Source organism: Anopheles stephensi, chromosome 2 (genome assembly GCF_013141755.1).
Source record: "Anopheles stephensi strain Indian chromosome 2, UCI_ANSTEP_V1.0, whole genome shotgun sequence".
Classification (NCBI taxonomy): domain Eukaryota; kingdom Metazoa; phylum Arthropoda; class Insecta; order Diptera; family Culicidae; genus Anopheles; species Anopheles stephensi.
This window is the reverse complement of record NC_050202.1, coordinates 86,938,672-86,958,131: the sequence shown is the minus strand read 5'-3', so window position 1 is coordinate 86,958,131 and position 19,460 is coordinate 86,938,672. Positions and strand designations below refer to the sequence as shown.

The 19,460-nt window shown below is 48.8% G+C and overlaps 2 protein-coding genes across 2 annotated transcripts in view; one reads left to right on the top strand and one right to left on the bottom strand.

The window, feature by feature from the left end:
- The window catches only part of LOC118504984 (abnormal cell migration protein 10), a 48,824-nt gene extending 34,073 nt beyond the window's left edge, over positions 1 to 14,751 (bottom strand). The window contains exon 1 of the mRNA XM_036040138.1: positions 13,569 to 14,751. The gene's annotated coding sequence lies outside the window, so the exon portion shown is untranslated. The remainder of the gene's footprint in view (positions 1 to 13,568) is intronic.
- A 975-nt stretch (positions 14,752 to 15,726) lies between these two features.
- On the top strand, positions 15,727 to 19,126 carry LOC118504997 (ATP-binding cassette sub-family F member 2). Its single transcript, XM_036040174.1, has 3 exons — positions 15,727 to 15,882; positions 16,341 to 16,496; positions 16,567 to 19,126. The coding sequence occupies exons 2-3, from the start codon at positions 16,364 to 16,366 to the stop codon at positions 18,276 to 18,278; spliced, it is 1,845 nt and encodes a 614-aa protein (XP_035896067.1). The 5' UTR covers positions 15,727 to 15,882; positions 16,341 to 16,363; the 3' UTR covers positions 18,279 to 19,126.
- The last annotated feature ends 334 nt before the right edge of the window (positions 19,127 to 19,460 follow it).

Here is a 19,460-nt window from a genome sequence, read left to right as displayed (position 1 = left end):
CTCCACGCCTTGCTCCTTTACTCCTTCACTTCGTTCCGAAATCTTGCCAGCACGCAATCAACTCACGCAGTTTATGACTTGCCGCAGCAAGAAACTAGGAATGGAAAAAGTCCAAATAGCGTTGCGGAGCGCGAGGGAGAGACTGTACACAAAAAAAGGCAAACAGAAGAAGGCAAAACATTCACACAAAACCCAACGTGACCCCTAATCTAACAAAACAAAACCAAAGCCTAGGTAAAAAGAAACCCATCACCCTTTGCTCCCCGAAAAAACTGGTTAGCCCTAGCCCTAGGTTGCAGGGCTAGAGGCTAGGAACTCCGAGAGCTCCCGACTTCTGACTACAAACAAAGTGGGTCGCTCGAGAAGAAGGCCAACGCTTGATAAACAAATCACTGCACATCACCTTCCGAAAGCTTCCGTCACCAGCGCGTATGCACAAAGGCAAGATGCAGACGGTCTTCTATTTAACGTCATTGGGGCTCTTCTACTGCAGCATCCCTCGCTAGTGGAAGAAAGTTTTCGGCCTAGATCCCTCACTCAAACCACACCGAGCCAACCGATCTGTCATCCCACCGATGGACGTGATGGACGCCTCCGGTGTTGGCTGTGGCTCCCAGTGACGGCTTAATCCAGCCCCGACGTTCCACGGGCATGAACTACCGGAACCAGCCGTCATCGATCGCAAAAAAAAGGCGGGAACACCTTACCACCACACCTGGACGAGGGACGGATGGGCTGCCGGTGGAATGATAAACGGTGCATAAAATTAAAACTATCCCCTGCGGGCAGGTTGGCAGTGAAGGGGGAGGGGTGTGGGGTCGGGGCTCATCTTTGTATGACAAAAAAACTAGGTTAGTTTGCGGCCGAGAAAATGCGTGTCACCACGAAAAGCTCCCTGTCCATATGGAAAGTGTCTCTGCAACGAGCGGAGACTGGGGAGACATGGGACGGTTGAAACTTAAAACTCAACTGTGACATAGAAAACAGCGTTCCATGGATCGAAGCTGATGAGTAGTAGAAAATGCTAGAAAAGGGGTGGACAGTGAAAGAGGCATTAAAAAAAAAGATCAATAATTGGAAACTCATTTCGCCACAAAAGCCGGCCAATTGGAGAGAATGCACTGCGTTTGCACGAGATGACGACGAGCTCGGTTGGTTGGTTGGTTGGGAGGCGGTAACGAGGGCGAACATGGCCCTGAGGCACAACAATGAAAGCACAAGTATGACCTATAACACAGTGCCCCACACGAAAAAAATAGACACGCCAAGCGGGGCCAAAGTAATACAGTACGTCGCATAACTTTAGGGCCACTCCATACTATCAGGTTTTAAAGGTACAGCTCACGTCGGTCTTTTAATATCTCTTCTATGGAGATTGATTATAAAGCAAGCATCCCTTCTTTTAAGCTACCGACTGTTTAGTACCACTAGTGGTGGGCTCTTGAACGGATAGCTGTATTTAGCTAAATGGTCAGACAAACGGGAAAGAGAAGCACCAGGTTTTTGCAGTGCATGAGAGAAAGAGCGCTAATAAAAAGCGTACTGTAATTTGGAGGCTGCTGCCTACGGAACGGACCATTATCTCCTTGGAGTCGCTGTCGCGTTTCTAAGCAGGAGGGAGAATGTGAGATGCGGAGTAAAAAAAAAAGCTGGGCATTGAATAAACTGATGATCGGCTGTCGATCGGATAGCATGTCATTATCTCGAAGGCTTAGCTCAGCCCGCCCAAGCGCACTGCCAGCGTTGTAAGAACCTTGGTCTTATAAACACGATGCACGAGCCTGCTTTGATGTTGCCACGGCATATCGACTACATTCGTGGCATATTTTTATCCAATATCCACGTTCAGTAGCTACGCGGTACGAAGGCTAGGGTGAGAAGATCGTATGCATACAAAAGTAGGGTTAGGTATCGGTGGCAGACAAACATGCTAGTAAACTGTGTGCGCTGATAATGAAGATGTTTTATAATCATGCGAACTTACGCGGGATGCGCATAGATTATTGTGGCGTCCCCCACATCCGCTAGCTTTCGCATATTACCCACCCATAAATGGTAGCACTAATCCCCCACTGACACAGTAAAGCTGGTAAAGAAAGGCATAGAATTGTCTCATCTCTACACACTCTCCCAGTTCTATGCCCCCGTAGTACTATATACACAGCCGGTACTGTGCGTAACGCTTGCTAAGGACAAATATTTATGAGCGCGCTAACGTCAAATTGGCAGCAGCAGCAGCAGCAGCACCAAACGATCCATATGTGGATCGGACGCGACTTACTTTTGCATGTGCTACACTCGTTTTCTCTCTCTCTCTCTCTCTCTCTCCCTCGCTGAAACTGAACGTGCGGCGTGTACTTAAAGAGCACACACGCTTTCGGTGCGCCTACTACGGGGCACAGTGACAGTGTGCCGCCATTCTACTACTGGCGCCTTGCGCTCCACACGCACCCCATACGTCATGCGTTTGCGGGAAAATTATGGCACAAATGCAAATGGCAAGCGGCTTCCGAATGGGGGGGGGGGGGGCAGTTACGTGGCAGTGACCACACGATCTGGTGTGAAGCGGCGAGGACTGACTGAGGGATGCAGCGCAACGGAGCGCTGGCGCCATCTAACGGATGGTATCACGCATCGTAACGAGCGTGCAGTGAAATGAAGCCATCATATGGGGGGGCCCACTCGGTTCGATTAGTCAGGCCTTGGTCATATGGCGGGCCCACTCTGCTAGTAGCCGTGTGGAGCCGACCTTGTGCGAGCACAATGGAGCGAGTGGATGCTGTCAATAGGCTACCCCCACAGTCAGTCAGACAGTCGGCAAGTGACAGCCGGTAATGATGCCTATGAACTGTACCTGTCCAATAGGAACATTATCACGGGAAAGAACGGCAAGTCATTTCTACAGGTGGGAATAGGAAAAAGAAATACAACCGACGATAGGAAGTTCCGGTTAGAACGATGATGGACGGAAAATGTCACGTCAAGGACAAGGCTTCGTGAAGGGATTATTACTTCATCCGAGCGTTACGAGTGTGACCATACGTTTAGAAAGTGAGTGAAAGCGACATGACAGTCCGCCGGTGGGAAACGTGCCGGAATGCATTTATCCTGGATGAGAAAGGATTAAGCGAAAGGATAAACCATTGTACAGGATTATCGAGGCTTATGACTGTGGGAACGGTAACGCTTTATCGCTATCACGTTTTTTTATAGTTTTGACTCTGTTTAAATCGTTTCAAACACTCTCTCGGGCGTTCTTCACCAAAGCAAGCGAAAAGTCGCTTCCCTCGTCGGTTAATTAATGCATTAGCAATTCTTGAGATTCTTTGCCTGTTCTGCCATTCCCCCCGGGCTGATAATCGACCTGCATTCCACGAGGCCCATTACTCGACCTCACAGGCGCCCCCATCACAACCGCCATCAATCAGCCATTCCAGCACTTTAAACAACAAAGCCGTGTGCATGCGGGTGTACGTCACTGTCACGCCGCCGAACGCATATTTGCAGCGTCTGCGATTCAATCAAACGGCATCAAAACACGCGATAATCTGTTGACTGGGCGCGTGGAAACAACCAACCACTCTCTCACTGTTTGGCCAATTTATTGTCCCATGGAATTTTTTATTTCTGTTTTCGGTTTCTGTACTTCGCATCACGGAAGCTGCAAACGCCACTCGCGGGCGCTCGTTAATCACGTCGCGTGATGAGCTGTGCAGAAAAGAAAAAGATGGCGGGTCCAAACAGAACCAGCGAAGAAACAAGCGGTTACAACTGCGCCCAACTCAAACACTGCAGACATTTGAACTTTGGCTTAAGTTGAGCTTATCTTCTTTTTTTTTTGTTCGTCCATCGACGACGACAACGACGTTCCTCGGGGCGACCTCTCTGTCCCAACGGAGAACGACAAACAGATGTATATCAGATGGTCCCGCATGGCGTTGCGGTGGCTACAGTCCCCACAACATGTCTGCTATTAATTTCCCACTTTCGCTTATTAACCTTCACGGAAAAGCGTTTTAGAGCGAGCATGCTCACTTTCCAGCGAATGGTAGAGAGTCATACACGTTTGACTTTGACATGACCGGATTAAGCAGGATTAAATGACGGACATAGGGGGGGGGGGGGGGGAGATGTTGGTGGTAATTGAAAAAACCAGGGGGGAAACCCTGAATGCCTGAATCATGTTTCACCAGCATATAGACCAGCGTCGATAGACGGGGAAATGAAGAACATCAGCATATGGGACTGACGACTGACGTACGACCTCCATCGGAGGCATTGGTTGGGATTCTACTAGCTACAAACACATAATGAACCGTAATGTTTCCCCCCCAAAAAAAAGGCCCCACCAATTGTTTTGCAGAAACTTTGCATAATGCTAACCAGATGTTGCCACAGCCCGGGCCGTGACCCATTCTCCAAGAAATTAGAAACCATACCAAGCCGCTCGCTAATGCTCGATTGCCGTTAATTACTTGCTTTGCCGTTAATTTCAGCCTCCCCCCCTTCCCGGACTTGGTCAATTTGGATCCGATTGCACCGGTAATTGTTATTGTGATCTCGGCCTAGACGCTCCAGAAGCCACAAAGCCATTCACCGTTACTAGAGCATTGGAAAAGCCATTACATCGTCTTTACATACGACACCTCCACAAGTTCCCGAGTGTCGCGTAAGAAGGTTCTACCTCCCAGGAAGCGTTAACTTACAAAACCCCATAAAATTGTCCGGCCAGTGTCTAGCTCTGCTAACCTTCCCAAGGAACGCCTCCATCAGCAGCGAAAGGCGCAATGGAAAACGAACGCTGTAAAAACATTCCCAAAACAACAGAACGCCATGGCTAGTCCGTCGGACGGCAAACATCTCGCATGCTCCATCCAAAACGTGCTGACGTGCGCGTTCGTAGTGTGGCTGGAATTTGTTGGCAATCGGCAACGGAACTCCCAAGTGAGACATTTACCACCTTTCCTAAGGGTCCACAAAACTTTCCAGCAGCGAGAGATGGCCGTTGGGAGAGCGTTCGCGTACCCCTCGGGAAAGGGGAGCTCACACGGTGTATTCTAATTTCACGACTACGCCTGCAGCGAAGGTTTACATTTCCGAGCCTGTCTCATCCGAAACCGGGGGGCGATATCCGATTCTGCTCCTTTCCAATTGGGGGCTCCCTCTCACGGAAGAATGCACACACTTGGTTCCTTTTTTGGAACCAGCACGAGCATGGTGTGTGACATTTGGCTAGCTGCGCTAGGTTGTCTCATTCCGTCGAGAGAAAGGTGATCGAAAAAAAGCAGCTGAAAAAAATGGCCACCCTCAATGGGAGTTGGAGCCGTGAACTGTGGAGATACTGGACATTATCCTCATGCAGCTATTTATATTTTAAGAATCAGGAAGAAGCAGCGATTAAGTCATCAAAACAAGAGTGAAAAACAGGGGAATAGCATTGGTATACAATGCTGCGATCGTTTCAATCCTTCAAGAAGGGACATTGTATCACGATGTTCCAGCAAACACTAGCATGTTCTCCAAGGTGACATACCATCCGTGTTGCACATTAACCACCCCGAGCTGCATTCCGACATGCATGCCTGCCCGGTCCGGTACACGACACAGTAGCGCATCGGATGACATCGACCATTCCACCAAAAAAAAAGAAGATTGATGGATGTATGGAGGAGCACTGAAATGCGATAGTGCCTCCGAGAGTCTGCTTGCACCGCGATCTTGCCGTGTGTAATAAGAGGTTACACTCCACTCTCGGCGTCCCGGTAGGTAACCTTAAACTGCTACCCATTGACCACCGACGTTTTGAAGTCTCGACATAGCCAATTCTCCGACCCTTACCAGAGGTTCATATAAAAAAAAAAACTCCTTGAAGCTCGAAATCGATACAAAACACATCGGAAGATCGATGAGCATTATGGCGATGTTTGGACAGTTCAATAGATGTCGCCAGACAAACGCTCGGAAACCGGCTTTCTGTCACTAAATGTCCCGACACATTCTTCTCCCGACGTCGTGAGCACCTCTTTAAAGGGCAAATCTCCGTGCTACCGTGCGCTTTTTCTTTTTCGCCCCTGCCCCAGCTAGCTCTAATAACTCCCGAAATGTGCAGCATCTCCCCATGCGCCATCGCCGTTCAAGCGATAAATGATGTGTCATTTCTTTTAATTCAAATCAATATCGAAAAGCGACCCAGCGAGCCAGCATTACACCCAAAGCGCAACTTTGTCGTTTATAATGATCCGCTTTCATGGTGTGGTGGGGGAACCTACAGGCACCTACGCATGCCTTTGCACGGAAAAGCGTGCAGTCTCGTAAAGTGTATCCAAACAAACAACCAAAAAAAAAATGCTCCCAAACACGAAGATGTCGTGGCTTTACTTTGGTGGAGAGAAGGACGGACGGACGGGTGGATGGATATTAATGGGTGTCGCCATCTTTCCTTTTGGAGCAGCCACAAGCAAAGAGACGCAAACACCAAAACAGAACACGGAAAGTGATTCCTGTAGATCGTAAACCTACCCAGCAACCATCGTAACTCACGCCGGGATGGGGCTCGCAGCCAAAGCACGCGTCCTCCCACTCTGGGCCAGTCTACTACTGCGGGCAAAGAAATGCACCAGAAACGCATGCTAATGCGCTCGTATCGATCGCGATCGTAGGTTCGGGTGTCCCGATGCACAGTAGGACAGTGAAGTATGAACGTGTGGACATACTTGTAGTAATTCGTATCGATTCAAAACACGACTTTGACAAGATCTTGAGGACATCACTCCAATGTAATTTCTTAATTACGAATCTTGAAGATAGTGCTGAATCTAATTGATGTTCATTCTGATGTGATTGCTCATTACTGTACCAATCGCTCAACATTTTTATGATATGTCCACCCGTGGTCCCAATGTCTGTGTTCGTCCCCTCCCCGAGAAAAAAGCAGTCACCCATCGAAACATTATGCTCGCTTGAGGCCCCGTTCTACCCTACACCCTGTGAGTTATTTACGCTTGAACAAGCAAATTTTGCCCCTGCCCCGGTACGATTGATGCTTCTTTGCTTCGAATGAACCAAATAAACACAAAGAAAAGCCATTCGATTTCCACTCCACGGAAGAAGACGCGCAGCCACACTTCGGCAGACGCTTGGTAAGGCGAGAAACTCCACTCCACAGTGTTTGACACACTGACGATCTTCTTCACGATCTTCTTCTCGTGATCTTCTTCGCGCAGCATAACATACATCACTCAACAGAGAGCGAGCGAAAGGCGGGAATAAAGGGAAACACTGCACCACAGCTCCATAAAGTGCAGTCGCCGACGAGTTCGCACGACCAAAGGTCCAACATTTGTGTAACTGATCTAAATCCAACTCCAAAGCAAGCTAAACATTACAAACCATTCTCCTTTGGTTCAGCGGATGAATGCGCGAGACATAGCGGAGAATCAGAGTGGGTAGGAACTATATATATATGGCCGATAAAATTAATCCCTGAAGCACACACACACACACACTTTCAATTTATGCCTGGTCCCGCGAAGCCGGGGGTAATCTGCATGACATGGTTTCTAATTTTTGTGACTCTCATTCGTTATCTCTGTCTCTATTTTTTTTCCCTCGATCACTCGAAAGTCGATCGCTCTAGTTTTGTTTTCCTTCTATTTTGTTTTCCTTTGCCGCCTATGCCTATGTTACCGCTAGCCAGTTTAGTGTTATCATCTTGATTTCGCATACTTTAGCATCATCAAAGCACTACGCTTACATATTTATTTGTTTCGCTTTCCACCGTTCTCCTTTCGGCGGGTTTTTGTTTATTTTTTTTCCATCCAGTCGTTTTGTGACTTCTTCTCTTCTAATTTTCTGTTTCTCCATTTCCTATTGTTGGCTTCTATTCTGCTGTTTGGTTTTTCATATCATCTTTACTGCTCCCTTAACTCGCGTTTGCTAATACTGCCGATTTGTTTGCAACTTTTATTTGTTCGATTCCTTTTTTTCCTCGCAACATGGCGAGCTTTGTTTCTCTCCTCTCCTCTTTTTGCCTTTTATTGTTCTGTCATCATAAATTGTAAACTGTCTGTTTTTGTCTGATATCGGCATCCCATCGGTGCCGGTACGGTTGTCGATTGTGTGTTTTATCTTGTGAAAATACAAATTCGAAAACGTGCCTTCGAACCCATCATCAATAAAGGTGGCCCATCGTTTCGGCCAGTGGACATGGTAAAGGGAACCGCGAGGTGGCGTAGAGAGCACGATATTTATGACAAGCGAAGTAAGTTTAAAATTTAATGGTTAGCTTTGTATAAACAAAACCCAACCCGAAGATAATGGTGGCACGACGAGCTCCGAAAATGATATAATCATAACTTCGACTTCAATCTCCCGCCAAAACAACCCCAAAACAGTGTCCGTGGTGGTGATCTTTCACTCGGCCGACATATTCCCAGGCCCATTCGTTCCACTGTGTTCCATCGATTGGCATCATCATGGCTGAGGTTCGTAAATTGAACGCCAAACATTCATATGCTCATACTTCAACCAGTGCGCGGCCGGATCGCGATTCCTACTCGCGGTCAAACAAAAGTCTTCCGCTTTGTCCTGTTTATACCGGACCGGTTCACTGTGCGTGGAGACGGGGCGTGGATATCAGGGAGGAAAAGTGTGTGTGGTGCACTTAGAGACGAATCGACCATTGAACCATCTTTCTTTGCCATCTCATCCACCACCCCATCCCGCTTCTCTCGCCTTTTCTTCACACTCTCCTCAGCCCTCCTTCAAGAGTCGCACTTCGGACGAATGTTGGTCTATTGGCTGGTGGTTTCTTCTGGAGGCTAGTTTAATGTTTCTCTTTTTTTCGTCTCCTCCACGCCACTTCCACCTCTCAGTGCGTCCAACACTACCTACACACGTTAACGACCCCCCCACCCTGTATGGACACAACTCATCTACATACGCAAAAGCGCAAAGGCGCGTGTTCGCGCAGCTTTTAGGAAGGAACAAAGTAATACATCCACACCAATACGCAGACTGTTGTGGGTCTCCGTGATCTGGAGGTTGGCTGTGGCCGGGACATGTGGACATGTAATAAAATAATCTCAACCGCCTGTATATGCCCCGCGCGAGGTTCGAAGCTCATTTCGTGCGCTTTCCGTGACCGAATGGCTAACGACACGGTGTGTTGTCCCTCCACTCTCTTTCTCTCTCTTCTGGTCCTGGTCCTGGTGCGGCACTTATGTTTTTTCGGATTTTGGCGAGCAGCAGACGAAGTTCGATTGCGCTTTGATCACCCGGGGGAAGCTGGCCGGGGCCAGGGAAAAGACCAAACCAAGGAGAAGGGAGCTCCAAAACCCCTTCTGGTGGGATGCTAACGTGTATGAGCAATAACAATAATCAAGCGTGCAACTTCTTGTTCCCACCCCGCACCAAACATTTTGGACCAGCGTGGACCGTGGCGTGGTGGAGCAAATGAGATGAAAAGCAGCATGCAAAACCCTTCACGTACTGCTGTCCCCTATCTCAATCGATCGTTCCAGGCCGCAAGAGGGGGGCTACGAGCAGGCGGCAGCGAATTGGAAAAACGTATAAACGGTTGATCAGCTCGATCCCTTCCCTTTTGGGGGTTTGCTTCGCGCTGCATGCGACACATCGGCACCATTCGAGAATGGCGCACAGTATGCGTCACACAATTAGCATGCATGCGCCGTACGGCGATGCGGTGGAGCAACAGTTTGATCTACAATAAATTATGGTACGGCGACAGTATGGTTGCCTCATTGCTTCACGCTGCATACTAAATGCAGCTCCAATGCAAAGTGCATCAAAGCGAAGCGAATTGCTTCTTTGTTTCGTTCGGTACTGCTACTAATGGTCGTTTTAATAACAAACTTGTGGTTTTTATTGCTTCGGGAAATGCAAGGCAGGGTATGAACTTAAACAAATTTATTTTTATTGGGTAAATAAGATCACGTTTTTCTATATCATTGCATTATTCTGAAACATCTCTCCTTATCCAATCATTTTACTTTTTAAATTGGTACCCACATGTCACTCCAATTTCGCAAAAAGGCCATTAATTAATTAGAAAGGGGACCATACAACCACAATTCTGTATTCTGCTTTCCACACCGGACCCCATGATTAGGTCATGCCTCAATCTGCCCATCGAATTTGGTGCTCGATTTTTTTTTAATATTCCCAGTTCCTTGTCCACCCAACCTTGTGTACCTCTCTTATCAGCGGTGCTAATTTGTCAAACAGTTTTGCACTAAATTTGCTTGTGTTCCGACTAATGGCCTTCTCGCTGCGTTCCGATACGAAACGATTCGTCAGTGTGCGCGTGCTTATCGAGACCGATCTTCCATAACATGGGCACGTTTGTTTTATTTTATTTTTTTCGCGCACGACGAAAAGAACATTTTGGCAATTTGGTTTTTGCGTGTTCTGCCGCAGCAATTGGTGAGTGAGTGTGTGATACACATAATAAATGGAGTAGCAATCATCAAGATTCTACGAAGCGAAACAAAAGAATTGAGCAAACAAATTGTTGGCACCCGAAAGATTGCGCAATGGTGTGTCCAGCACTGTATTCTTTGTCGATGTGGCTCGCCTCTGCAAAGCCTTCAAACGGCGCTGCTGAAGCTGGTCCAAGTGGTAGGAGCGTTAAGCCACACGAATACCCACGGCATACTAAGACCGTAGCTAGGGCTACCTTCGCGAACGTATAGATCTTGGTAGGTAGACAAACGGTCCTTAGGAAAATGAGGTTCGTTACGATCGATCCACCGGAAAAGGGCTAGTAAAGGGAGGGTTGGAAGAGAAGGAGGCAGCAAGCACTCTATGCGACAACCAACCCCATCACCGACCCAAGATGTGTCGTGAGCAATGGGGATTCGGTTCACTTACACGTAAGGTATTATGCTGGTCGATGGCAACATGTAGCACGATCATCCGCGACGGGCCGGAGCGAAGCACGGTTCAGTGCAAACTCGAGGCTCTAAGCATAGGCCTGACCTGCTGGCGCAAATGTAAATGAGCTAGCAACGCTACATCGTCATATGGTAATCAATTTCACCGGTGTGGCCTAAAAACTGCACAAATATTGCACATCTCGGTGACAAGATCACTCGGTGCGGTAGGAAGTTTGTACTGAGTGTGTCCATTGCTTACCGAAGCAGCAGGTTTCGGAACAGCAGGCCCTCTAACGGTTCGGTGCGCAGTTTGGAATGCTAATCCAAACATGGGTCCTCAAATTGGAGTGTCTTCATGTGTGCTAGCGACAAGGCAACGCCAACAACGCCCAGCCTCACAGCCACACATATTTCGCCAATCACCTGCCCTAGAGCGATTGATCAATCGCCGACGTTTTCCAAAACGACGAAAAACCGGAATACACCGTGACCCGCTATCGCACGCCTCGCTCCACCGGGTGCCGCTTTTGATGGGCTCTAACTGTCCCCAAATCCGCTCCGGATTTAAGCTACTTACAGGACGGCGTGTAGTCTTAAGCCGCGGGGCGTAAGAAACCGGCCGGATGGAAACGTGTTTTCAAACGCGTCTTCCGAAGGGTGGCTTTGGAGCACTTTGGGCTGACGGGCTGTGATAGTCGCTCGGACGGTCGATTCCGAGTCCGATAGCGACCGAAGTCAAGGTTTAGCCGAAAGATAACCAATAATAGACCTGATAGGCGATCAGACTGATGTGTTAATAAGTTTTTCGGTGGAAGTTTTTGCTAAGCAGCATCGGTCGGTCTCCATTATCGGAGCAAAAGGTGAACAACTGCTGGCTGCTATCGTGTAACCTTGGATCATCCCGAACTTCTGCGCCACCGTGCAGGGACGTGTGAGTACAGTACGATAAGGATGTGTACAAACAAAACCCGACAACATGAAACTTCTTCCCCGAGCCGATCGCTGGAGACCACCCATACAGGTTTTGTAAACTCTAGACGGCGACGTGCAAAACCTCACGGAATGTGTGATATTTTCTTCCTCTGTCCGGAGTTCTTGGAGAAAAAGCAAGCCACTTCCCTATCGCCCTGATCCGGTGGAAAGCAACAGAGGAAAAAACGGTGTGAACTATCAACGGCTTCAACGTGCCACAGGCGACGAGTGATAAGCGACGGGGGTATGGGTTGTTATTTAGAAATAAAACAAACAACGTGCTAGCCACCGTTTGACAAGCCGTCGTGTATCGGTCGGCCCCACACAGAGTGGAGGGCTTTCACAAATTCTAAACAGCTGGCAATGGATGAGGCGTTCAATGCTGCTTTTTCCAGCGGCGGAACGTTTCATGATGGCTGTAGATCGGCAAATAGTTTATTACTGAATAGTAAACACAGTATATAAGCCGACTTATTAATGCGATTTTTGCACAGATACGTCCAGACCTGCACAAGGCGTGATAAGGGTTCTTGAAAGCATCTCTCGCCTTAAATGTTCAAAACGTGTTAAACAAAGGCTGCGGTGAGCCACAAGCTTTACGATCGTTTTCAAAAACTTCAGAGGCAGATTCCATCTAAATTGAGATGACAATCTCAACCTTCCCCTTTCGCTGATAGTGACAAGCGAGAGGACACACAACCTCTTCAACTCACGCTTCCAATCGCGGCAGCCAAAAGGTGATAAAAATATTTATTGATCTCATGAAAAATTCATTACCCAAAACGACGGGTTGCCTCGACCGGGGAAGCATCAGCAGTTTTGGAAAGCAGTGTCGATCAAGCGATGCCCGTTAAAGAGAGGTAGTCGATAAAAATGTTTCCAAACCTCAAATATCGTGTCGATCGCACAGGAAGATCTAAGGACCTGCAGGCCTTCACTAACATAGAGTTGATAATTTCATTAAAGTGCCATCATTTTCGACGCAGAGTGAACCTCGTTATGGCCGCCTGAAGGGCCCGTCTAACGTGATGCCCGCTCTAACGTCCGCTGCTCTCGTACAGCTCCAAACAAGATGGAATGGTCTGACAGGGAACTCATCGTCACGTCAAACGGATGCTCCCCGTGGTGCTAAAGCATGATCCTTTCGACCTCCCGATGCGCACCCGTTGGGCTATCTCGTGTGGGATGTTCCTGGGCATTGGGGTTGCAGTTGGATGCAGTTACAGCTCGAACTTGATCGTATTTTTTTTCCTCTCTGTCTCTCTCTCTCGTTCTCTTCATTTGCCCCGGACCCGATCAATTCGAATGTGCCGATTGGCGTTTTGAGGCCAGACACTTCCACATCCCATGTTGTGCCCATCTTGTTCGATTCCTTTCTCCAGCGCTTTCACACCTACTCATCAGCCCCGGCAATTATTCATTCTCTTCGGCCCGTGGCCACAACGCATTCCCATTAATCGGCCCACACGCGCCACGCCAACAAGCGGTGGGGGCTATTCGGTTGCGGTAGACTCGGAGCGCAGTACAGCCATATGGTACCAGCGTGGTCGTAGCCTGATGCACGACCTATGCACGGTGTGCACTTGGAGGAAAACAACGACCCACGAACAGAAGACAAAAAAAAACGATCCGACAAACCCACACAAAGACAGACAGTCCAGGACTTGCTGGAGGGCTTCGAGTAATACTGAAATCACTTACCACACCGACTCGATACTCCCAATCACGCTGGAAGCTGTAATCCTTAGGACCTACAGCAACACGAATGAAATCGAAACTGATGCTCAAACCGGCCCACTTTCTCAACAACCGTATCACAAACACAACACTTCCACACACTTGGCCGCCTCCTTGACGGCCGTATCGGTGACCACTTCGGTGCACTGAACAATCTTATCGATTGAATTCTCTATCCTAGAGGGCCCTAGAGGCTCGCTCGCTTCTACACTACGCACTACCGCAAGAAAACGGATGCCGGCACGTTCGCCGTTGCACTACCGAAACACTACGGAACGCACCAGGACGAGATCATCGCACAATCAGGAACCAATGGGGAAGCCGCTACGACCGCACGAAGCAAAACTGGATAAATGTTGAGGAAGCACCAGAACGCTCATCCCGCTATCTCTTCGGCCGCTTATCATTGTGCGTCAGAACCGGCAAATTCCGGCACCAGTGGCAATCGGTATTATTTTGACAGCTAACTCTTGTTATCTACCCAGTCTGCTTACGACACCTTGTAGCTGTCGGCGTACATCATCCAAGGAAGCGTTGGCGAGGAAGTTGCCGAGGTACCTTCGCGGGTGATGTCATTTGGAAAGGTTTTTATTTCCTGGATTTTATTCCCGCAGGAAGTGCACCGGATAGGAGGAAGTTCAAAGAAGACATCCCTACATTCAACATCAACCACGGGCCACAGATGGGTGGTACGCCAGACAATGCACAATGAAAGATGGACGGTTTTTGTGTACGGCCGCCCGTTTCGTCGCTGTTGCCGAACGTGGAAATCTGCAATCGGAAGCTCCACTTGTTCGCTCGCCTTTGTGGTTCTGGCGGGCAGTGGGGTGAGGACTGTTGGCCACACTTTTCACCTTTCGGCTACAATACGCACACTTCTTTTTGCACTGCACAATACGGCGAGACTCGCCCCTTTCACGTTCTAATGGCAATTGGCGTGCGCTACGGGCTGCAGCTGCTCCACACCCTGAAGGTATGCAATTCGCGTTTTTTTGTTCTTTGCAACTGTCAAACATGCACCGTTTTTTTCCAGACTCCAAAAAGAAAGTTTCTACACCCGTTAGAACACGACTTGGCTGCGGTACGGCTACGGCTTAACTAACAACACTTCAATGCTCAAACCATTGTCGGGGACGACGGACAACGCACGCCCGCACGCATCGAGAGCCAACGTTGGTATGAGAGGCATGCTCTCTCTCGCATCTCTGGTGGGGCCACACGGCAGCACAGTTGGGAAATTTAGGTTCAAAACATTACTGGCGGCATTCGGTCACAAATAACCGTACTCTCTTTCGTTTCAGATGTTCAGAATTTTGAATTGTTTTTTTTTTCACAAATAAAATGCTTCGTAGAATTATTTAATGTTAAGAATGAAACATCAGGAATTTGCACTCAATGTCCACAGATGCCTTCTTGAAAAACAAAAGGAAATGCCGATGTTGTCCTGGACTTCCAGATGGAGGCGCACGAGTGAGTGGTGGAAAACGTTTTCCTTCGAAATAAAATATCCCTTTTCACAAACGTCTGTGCTCTTGAAATTGTCCCTTTCGCTTTCTCTCTCGCTCAGTTCATGACGTGAGACGGTGAACAGATTCTTAGGCGGTGGTCTATCAGTTGTTTAGTGGAACATGTGCTTTGCAAATGGGGCAACGAATTATGAATGTTTATTTCACAATTTATTGCACAAACGACCAGCAGATGAGTTTGGAAACGATGAAGTTTTATCACAACTTTGGAATATAGACTTGTGCGAATAGACGAATGTTTACGGACAACTTTAAGCAAATCGTCTCAGAACTACATGTAAAGTATAATGCAGTGGCCAATTTTTGTTTCGGATTTTATAACGAATGCACTTAAAGTGAGTTGGGCCTGCATTAAACAGCCATCAGTTTTTGGATTGGATAATTAAAATATGGAATTGATCAATGGCTGTCTCAAAATAAAATCCGCAAGTGTTGTTTCTAAAAACTTGAACTATTTAAACAGTTGGGAAAATTGTGTACTTTCTGAAGTATCTTCCATTCAAGGCTGCAATTCACAAAAGCAGTAATGTGTTTTGTTAAATAAACAAAAGATGTTATTAAAATTTCTTTTTATTAACTGTCAAACTCTCGGCACCATGAGATTGTCCCACTGTGCGCCGTCCCGAATGCAGCTGTCAAAAAACATGTGTTTTTTTGATGCCGCCGCGCGCAGAAAAAAATCCTTCTTTCGCAATTGTCAAGTGTTGTGCAGGCCGAAACATATAAACGAGTGTTAAAAAGTTAAATTTCAGGTAGTAATCCTTTGCCAAGTGACCCCGATCCGTACCCCCACCAACAACGGTGGCTCGGGCCACCCATTTTACCAAGTGCAGGCTCGAATGCTTAACGTTGCAGTTTGCACTCATCGATCAAAATTCACGTGCAAATCCGCTGGGTGCAGTGGGATGATTGCGGAAGCAAATTACGGCTTGTCTGGCTATCGCCGTTTCCGATTAAAAGATTGTGAAATTTGTGGACAGAAATACTTTGACGATTAGTAGCTCTGCTCCCCCGTTTGCATCGTACCCGATGCGCCACGAATCATGCTGAACAAATTCTGGCTCCGTTACACCTGATCGCCCTCGAAACGGTTTAACCCACTTTTGCCCCGTCGGAATTTGCTGCCCAGCTGCTGCCACCTGTGTTGATGTGTGCGTGCGTGTGTGCGCGTGTGACGATCAGTGACGTTTTTCTTTCTTCTTCCGTCCAGTTTTAACCCACCCGTACAACACGATGGCACCGGACAAGAAGCAGAAAGGCCGCAACAAGAAAAGCATCCCGGTCACGAGCTCGAAGAAGGATGACAAAAAGATTGCGAACGGCGGCACGAACGGCGCTGCTGCTACCGCCGAAATGACTGAGGAAGGTAAGTGGAGCCAAGTAGGCGACTACACAGCTGGTGGAACTACGACGATTCCGTCTACGTCTTGTTACAGAGGCACTGTGCGCGAAGCTGGACGAGGAGGCACGGATCAATGCGGAGGCCCGTGCCTGTACCGGTTCGTTGGCCGTGCATCCCCGGTCGCGTGACATCAAGTTCTCCAACTTCTCGATCACCTTCTTCGGCTGCGAGCTGCTGCAGGACACGATGCTCGAGCTGAACTGTGGCCGGCGGTACGGTTTGCTCGGCGCGAACGGGTGCGGCAAATCGTCCCTGCTGTCCGTGCTGGGCAATCGCGAGGTGGCCATCCCGGACCACATCGACATATTCCATCTGACGCGCGAAATTCCGGCCAGCTCGAAAAGCGCCATCCAGTGCGTGATGGAGGTGGACGAGGAGCGCATCAAGCTGGAGAAGATGGCCGACGCGCTGGTCGACCAGGAGGACGACGAGGCGCAGGAGCAGCTGATGGACATTTACGACCGGCTGGACGAAATGTCGGCCGATCAGGCGGAAGCGAAAGCGTCCCGCATTCTGCACGGTTTAGGTTTCAGCAAGGAAATGCAGCAGAAGGCGGCGAAGGACTTTTCCGGCGGTTGGCGGATGCGTATCGCACTGGCAAGGGCACTGTACGTGAAGCCGCATCTTCTGCTGCTGGACGAACCGACCAACCATCTCGATCTGGACGCGTGCGTGTGGTTGGAGGAGGAGCTGAAGACGTACAAGCGCATCCTGGTGATCATCTCGCACTCGCAGGACTTCCTGAACGGCGTCTGCACGAACATCATCCACATGACGCAGAAGCGGCTGAAGTACTACACCGGCAACTACGAACAGTTCGTCAAGACCCGGCTCGAGCTGCTCGAGAACCAGATGAAGCAGTACAACTGGGAGCAGGATCAGATCGCACACATGAAGAACTACATCGCCCGGTTCGGGCACGGTTCGGCCAAGCTCGCCCGGCAGGCCCAATCGAAGGAGAAGACGCTCGCCAAGATGGTGGCGCAAGGATTGACCGAGAAGGCGGTGGACGAGAAGCAGCTCAACTTTTGTTTCCCCTCGTGCGGCACCATTCCGCCGCCGGTGATTATGGTGCAAAACGTTAGCTTCCGGTACAACGAGCAGACGCCGTACATTTACAAAAATCTCGAGTTCGGCATCGATCTGGACACGCGGCTTGCCCTGGTCGGACCGAACGGTGCGGGCAAGAGTACGCTGCTGAAGCTGCTGTACGGTGATCTGGTGCCGACGGCGGGCATGATCCGCAAGAACTCGCATCTGCGCATCGCCCGGTACCACCAGCATCTGCACGAACTGCTCGACATGGACGCGAGCCCGCTGGATTACATGCTGAAAAGCTTCCCGGAGGTGGTGGAGCGAGAGGAGATGCGGAAGATTATCGGCCGGTACGGGCTGACGGGACGCCAGCAGGTGTGCCCGATCCGGCAGCTGTCCGACGGGCAACGGTGCCGGGTGGTGTTCGCGTATCTGGCGTGGAAAAAGCCGCATCTGCTGCTGCTGGACGAACCGACGAATCATTTGGATATGGAAACGATCGATGCCTTAGCGGAAGCGATTAACGACTTCGAGGGAGGGCTGGTGCTCGTCAGTCACGACTTCCGGCTCATTAACCAGGTGGCGGAGGAGATTTGGGTGTGCGAGAAGGGGACGGTCACCAAGTGGAACGGCAACATTCTCGACTACAAGGAGCATCTGAAGAAGAACATTGCCAAGGAGGCGCGCATCAACAACGGGCCGGCCAAGTGAGACGCTCAACGCAGCAGGCCACCACTGTCCAACCGGCTCCTCCTTCCTTCTAATTCCCTTCTAATCCCCAATAAACTCGCTCGCTTAGAGTTGCTTTCGTTTCGAGGGGGGCTCCGAAAAGCGGCACCCACTTTTCAAAAATCGGAAGGAAGTTATCCTTTTCCGCGGGATGGTGTTCTCTCGCCATCTTATTTGGAAAACCCACTTTTCCCTCTGTTAAACTACTTCTCTCCTCAATGTAATAGTTCCAGCCCGTTTCTCCTGAAGCACTGCTGCTGCTTTACGGCAACGCATAGACCACTAAATTCAGCCACACAACCAAATCTTACCAGCACACATACCACAGCAAGCGAAGGGCTTTACAGTGTAGTCCCAATTTTCCCTTAGATAACGAAACAATTGAGCTAATCCGCTAAACAAAACGAACTCCAAAAACAATTGTGAGAGGCAGCATGCACGCGCGTGTGTGTGTGTGTGTGTTAGATAAAACGCCACAAGATCAGGACGCGGACCGTGCGTATGTAATTGGTAATTTATTAAACTATGTATTGCTCTACTGTGGTTTATATATTTTTTAAACTCTATCTTATATACACACACACCAACATTATAAGGTATGCATAAAACGAATAGAGAAACGCAATAAATTGTATCCGAATATGGTTTCTTCTTGCACTCTCTCTCTCTCTCTCTCTCCCTCTTTACCTTCCTATAACTCCTCCTTCCTTCCTTCCGTCTCTCACTCTGCTTCGTCGGTTCTTTGCTGTCCTTACCTTTCCTTCCTATCCACTTCCTAGAATGTTCCGATTTTTGTTTTCAATCTTAGAACAAGGATACTGAAAAGGGAACCGTGCGTGAGTTTTTACTTTTTAAAATTGAGAAAATGACGGACGATTGCGGGGTGTGTGTCATGTCACGAGAATCATACCGAACAACCCCACCAGCTATCTAACACTGGAAAGAGCCTATCAAACGCTCTGTCTGCTCTAGAAAAATTCCGACCGAGGTCCTCAACTCCTACGACTCCCTGGTTCGAAGTGCAAAGCAAAGTAAGAGCTTCGAATATTCTGTCTGGGACTTAAGTAAGAGGACAGATTCTCCCGTTTTGCCCGTTACAGGACCCGAATGGGAAGCAGAGACACATATAGTGTTGAGTAGTGAGCTCGAGAGCTACCGAGAGTC

Excerpts from the sequence above, each read along its gene's own strand:
- LOC118504997 (XM_036040174.1), top strand. The coding sequence starts at position 16,364 with ATGGCACCGGACAAGAAGCAGAAAGGCCGCAACAAGAAAAGCATCCCG. Across the intron at positions 16,497-16,566 it reads CGCCGAAATGACTGAGGAAG|AGGCACTGTGCGCGAAGCTG; the intron begins GTAAGTGGAGCC and ends GTCTTGTTACAG.